General features: G+C 29.6%; 2 protein-coding genes across 2 annotated transcripts; one reads left to right on the forward strand and one right to left on the reverse strand.

Annotated features, from left to right (window-relative positions):
- Positions 1 to 738: 738 nt before the first annotated feature.
- Positions 739 to 1,770, forward strand: BN7_4165 (uncharacterized protein; the record flags this gene model as incomplete). Its single annotated transcript, XM_011275243.1, has 1 exon — positions 739 to 1,770. One exon carries the CDS (start codon positions 739 to 741, stop codon positions 1,768 to 1,770), a length of 1,032 nt encoding a protein of 343 aa, XP_011273545.1.
- Positions 1,771 to 1,831: 61 nt separating this feature from the next.
- On the reverse strand, positions 1,832 to 3,856 carry GAL10 (bifunctional UDP-glucose 4-epimerase/aldose 1-epimerase; the record flags this gene model as incomplete). The annotated part of the gene is made up of 1 exon (XM_011275244.1): positions 1,832 to 3,856. One exon carries the CDS (start codon positions 3,854 to 3,856, stop codon positions 1,832 to 1,834), a length of 2,025 nt encoding a protein of 674 aa, XP_011273546.1.
- Between the last annotated feature and the right edge of the window lie 1,812 nt (positions 3,857 to 5,668).

A 5,668-nucleotide genomic window follows, 5' to 3' on the forward strand; every position in this document is an offset into this window, starting at 1 on the left:
TCATTTGGGAAAATAAAAGTTTCAGTATATTTTGGATTAGTTGGACCAGTAGCTCTTACATTTCCAGGACACAAATAACATTTTGGATCATATTCAGGTAATTGATTCTTCTTGATTTCTTCAACAGCACCTTGCCATGGTCTTTTAGCACGATGAGGTGAACATAATACCCAAGTATCATTTAATGGGTTATAACGACGATGTGAATGGTCAGTGAAATCAAAGTTGGTGGTCATTTTTGTGCTCCTTAGTTTATAATTAATTCAGAAAACTCTTTGGAAAATGAACTTTCAAAAGAAGTGATATATTAATATATAAATAGGAAATCAATTGAAGGTGTTGATGATTATCTTTATAACGTGGTTAAAGGAAATTTATCAGCTCTTCAAGAACTTTGATCGACTCCGGATTTTTGTCCTTTGGACATCCAGGCTACAAGTGTTTTTTCTTTCAGGACATATGCAACATACTTTATGCATGTTTGGTCACTCATGATTATACGCGGCGCTCCCCGGAATTTCTCCAGTTTCCAGCTTTTTTTTCTTTTTTTTTTCGCAAAATATCATTTTTCGAAGTTTAGCCGAAAAGTCAGGACAAATTTAATTTTAGAGTGGTTACAACTTACAACGCGTTTATTTTTATAGGTAGAAAAATGTTTTTTTAACGATAAAGTATAGGCTCTAGAGTATAGGCAGCTTCATTTATACAAAATAATACATAGGTTCAAACTTCAACACAATGACTGAATATTATGGTGCTATTCTTATAACTGGTGGTGCTGGGTTTTTAGGTGCTCATTTTGTCAATTTCATGGTCCAAAAATATCCACAAATCAACTTCATATGTATTGATAAATTGAATTATGCTAGTAATATCAAATTTATTAAAGTATTTGAATGTTCAAATTTCCAATTCATTGAGAAAGATTTATCCAAAATTTCAATAAAAGAGTTGATTACTTTATTCAAAAGCTATAAAATCACACAAATCATCAATTTTGCAGCTGAATCATGTGTTGATAAATCATTTATTGATCCATTATTTTTCACTCAAAATAATATCATTAGTACTCAAAATTTATTAGAATGTTGTCGTTTACAAGATCGATCAAATGCTATAAAATTCATACACATATCCACTGATGAAGTTTATGGTGAACAATTGGATAACTCCAAATATGTCACAGAAGAATCTAAATTAAATCCAACAAATCCATATGCTGCTACTAAAGCTGCAATTGATTTGATAATCCAATCTTATATCTATTCATACAAAATACCAATCACTGTGATACGATCTAATAATGTTTATGGGATTGGCCAATATCCAGAGAAGATTGTTCCAGTGGTTTTGGAAGTCATAAGGAAAAGATCTAGTGGTGAAAATATTTATGCTAAAGTCCCTATACATGGTTCTGGGAAATATAAAAGAACATATCTTTATACAACAGATTTTATTGAAGCTATAGAGTTAATATGGCTTAAGCAACTACAAGGTCAGCTTCTGGGAGAAATTTTCAATGTTGGTGGTGATCATAACCATAATTTTGAAATAGAAAACTTGGATCTTGTTAAATTGATAATGGAAACATACGAAACTATTTCTGGGAATCAATGTACAGATTATATTGAATTTATAAAAGATAGAAACTATAATGATTCTAGGTATCTCTTGGATTGTTCCAAAATGAAATCATTGGGGTGGGAACCAAAAATTTCGTTACAAGAAGGAATTACAAAAATTATTAAGCAATATTACCATAAAGATTAGAGATATGATCTATAGTATATATAATGAATTCATGATATAATCAAACAATTATTGGATGTAACTAAGCAAATTCATATTGAATTTTGGAACCATAAGTTTCACCTTTACGTAAAATAACTTGCTTAGCATTTGATGAATTAATAGCATTAACTGGTCTACTTGGTTCCACTGCAAAGCCAGCTCTTGATTTGAATTCTCCAACAAAAATTCCATCACCTGTATATAATTGGAAAGCTGGTTCTGTACTTGAAACTTTAATTGAATGTGATGAGGAACTGATGTTAACCAAAGTTTTCAAATCTTGAGATCTTGTGTCCAATAATTCATTCGCTTCATTAATAATAAAATCATCATCAAATTGTTGAGATCCAAATTTAAATGAAGTGGAATCTAATTTTTTAGTTTCACCAGTTGGAAGTTGATTTGAATCTAATGCTAAATATTTTGGAGTTGATAATTCAACTTGATATTCATCAATAACATCATCACCCAAAGTAAAATATGAATGATTTGTTAAGTTTAAAGCTGTAACATCACCATTATTACCAACAATTTGTGATTCGAAATCAATTGTTAATGTGTTTTTAGGTGAAACAATATATTTAACAATGGTTTCTAAATCACTTGGGAATCCATTTGATCCATTAGGATCAATATATTTAAATGATAAAGAAACTGAATTATCATCTTCTTTCAATACAATTGGACCTAACCATTGCTTTTTATCAAATCCTTGGGATCCTCCATGTAAAGTTTTATTTTCAGATTCATTAATTTCAGTTTTAAATGATTTACCATCAATTGTAAACCCACCATTTCCAATTCTATTTGCATAACGACCAACAGTTGCACCGAAAAATGGATTTGATGATGATTGGTAACTTTCTAAATTATCAAAACCTAGAACTAATTTATCACCATTTAATTCAATATTTTGAATTGTAGCACCATAATTTGTAATGGAAACTTTAAATCCATCAAGATCAACAGTATGAAGTCTATTACCTTCTATTTCACCAAATATTGTCCATTTATAATTATCAAGTTGGAAACCAAATGGATTTTTAGTTGTCCATCTCCATAAATCTTTACAAGCATCTTCAATTGATTTCTCAGCAAACCATTCCAATTCTGTATTTGCCCTTGTTGGATTAGCAGTCAAATCTAAAACATCACCAGCTCTTCTACCAACAACTTCATAAGGTAAATCTCTACCAACAGCTTTAGAAAATGCATGATAAACATCAAAAACAGTTGATCCTTTCCCAGTACCTAGATTCCATTCTCTAAATAAACCTTTATTAGATTCCAAATTGTTTAAATAAGATAATGAAGCAATATGACCTTTTGCTAAATCAACAACATGAATATAATCTCTAATTGGAGTACCATCATGTGAATTATAATCATTACCAAAAATTGATAATTTTTCACGTCTTCCAATGGCAACTTGAGCCAAATATGGTAATAAATTATTTGGAATACCTAATGGATCTTCACCAATTAATCCAGAAGGATGTGCACCAATTGGATTGAAATATCTTAAGATAGCAGCTCTCCATTCAGGATCACTATTGTATAAATCATGAATGATTTGTTCAATTACATATTTTGTTTTACCATAAGGGTTTGTTGGATCATTTGGACAATGTTCAGGAATTGGAATCATATTTTCAAATCTTGTAGCATCTCCATAAACAGTAGCTGATGATGAAAAGACAATTGTTTTAACATTAACATTATTCATAACTTTTAATAAAGTAATTGTACCATTAACATTATTATCATAATAATCTAGTGGGATTTTAGTAGATTCACCAACAGCTTTCAATGCAGCAAAATGAATAACACTTTTAATTGAATAAGTTTCAAATACTTTTGTTAATGATTTTTCATCTTTTAAATCAACATTGAAAAAGGGAACTTTTTCACCAACAATAAATTCAATTCTTGAAACTGCATCAAAACTTGAATTAATTAAATTATCAACAATAACCACTTTGTAACCATTTTGAATTAGCTCAATGACAGTATGAGACCCGATATAACCAGCACCTCCGGTAACCAAAATATATTGTTCAGACATGATTTGTATATGGATTAATAGTACTTGAGTATCTTTGTTTGAAAGAATAGTTTTGTAGTTTTGTAGTTAATTAAATTTCCTTGATTACTTTTATTTGTAAATTCAAATTTAGGTGATAATTGTTTTGATGTAAGGATCTGGCGAGATCTGCGGACAAATGCAGGAAAAAATGGAGAAAGCAAGTTGTCCTAAAATTTAAAATGTTCCAGCTTAATTTTAATTGGACAATGGACAAATAATTTCCAATTTCTGCACTGGATAAAAGTTTAAAGTGTATATTTCAAACCAAACTTAAAGCTAAATTTTACAAATTGTATGTTGACTAAGCGCTCAATTAAATTTTTACATTTCATTTTGTAATAATTCCATCTGAAAAAGTTCCGTGATTGGAGTTATAGTTATCCCGAAAACTAATTCAATGATAGAACTGTTCTGAATACTGGCTAGTGTATAGTGTTTCATATATTGAATATATGATGAAACTTTGACAGACATCGACGTCAATAATATTGAATTGAGCTCTCATTTTTATTGAACTTTGTACATGGTACATATTCTAAAGATATTATACCATGATTAATAGACCGTACCTTTTGAGCTTAAATGTTGTTGGTATGAAATGAGGAGTAACTGGTCTTTGGAAGCTGAAAGTAAAAAAATAAGTAGCACCGTAGCACCTCATACTATAATGCAAAATTTAGCACGGTATTTCCGTTTTCTATTTGATTATTCATATCTCGGTATATCAATATCTTCGTATAAAAACTGGGTTATACAATTACTATCAATAATCAGGTCACTCGTATGTGATTTACACGGAACAATTAACTCATATCAGACACCAAATCATACCAATTAGCTTTAAGCAAACTGTATTCATAGCTTTCAACTTAGCTATATCTTACGTCTGGATCAATTAGGGGTCGGATTATAATAGTAGATCATATCACTTTTCACTAATTCTACGAAAATGTCCTAAAAGCATGAACTAAATTGTACGGTTATAGACCAGGTAAATTATAAGTAGTTTCATATCTGACGTCATGTAAAACTTCTTATATCAGATTCAAGAAGTAATTATAGGCTATTTGTTTCAGTTTCGTAACAATAGAGAGTAAAATTGAAAGTTTTTGGGTAACTAATTTTTTTTTAACATCCAATTTTCAATTTTTGTCCTGATTTTTCAAACTGTAAGTTTCCCCGGACCCCCATATTTGGCAAAATGTCCTAACTTATAAACTCGACAAAGTGAAGGAAAAAAAAATCAGATTGTTTATATTGATGGTTGAATCTTTCACCAACTTGTTCATTCTTAAGATTCAATTCGAAAATATAATACTATTAAGACATTAATATCACAGCATTGTCCAATATGAACTCAATCGTTCCAACTTTCCATGATTTATCATTTTATTCAGATCCTTCAAACCCTTCAATTAAACAAAGATATGATGGATTAATTTCAAAATTTCAAAATGAATACAATTCAAAGCCAGAATTTATAAGTCGTTCACCAGGTCGTGTTAATTTAATTGGTGATCATATTGATTATTGTTATTTCTCAGTTTTACCAATGGCTTTAGATGCTGATGTTATTATTGCAGTTGAAACCAATGATTCAGATGAAATTAAATTAAGTAATACTTCACCAAATTTCCAAAATGAAATTGTTAAATTACCAAATGATGGTTCAGTTATTAAAATTAATCAAGATGAATTTTCATGGGCAAATTATTTTAAATGTGGGTTAATAGTTGCACATAATTTTATCTTGGAAAATCATCCAGAATTAATTAATAGTTCAACTTCAAC

The sequence above is a fragment of the Wickerhamomyces ciferrii genome, contig 00147 (genome assembly GCF_000313485.1).
Source record: "Wickerhamomyces ciferrii WGS project CAIF00000000 data, strain NRRL Y-1031 F-60-10, contig 00147, whole genome shotgun sequence".
Taxonomy (NCBI): Eukaryota; Fungi; Ascomycota; class Saccharomycetes; order Phaffomycetales; family Wickerhamomycetaceae; genus Hansenula; species Hansenula ciferrii.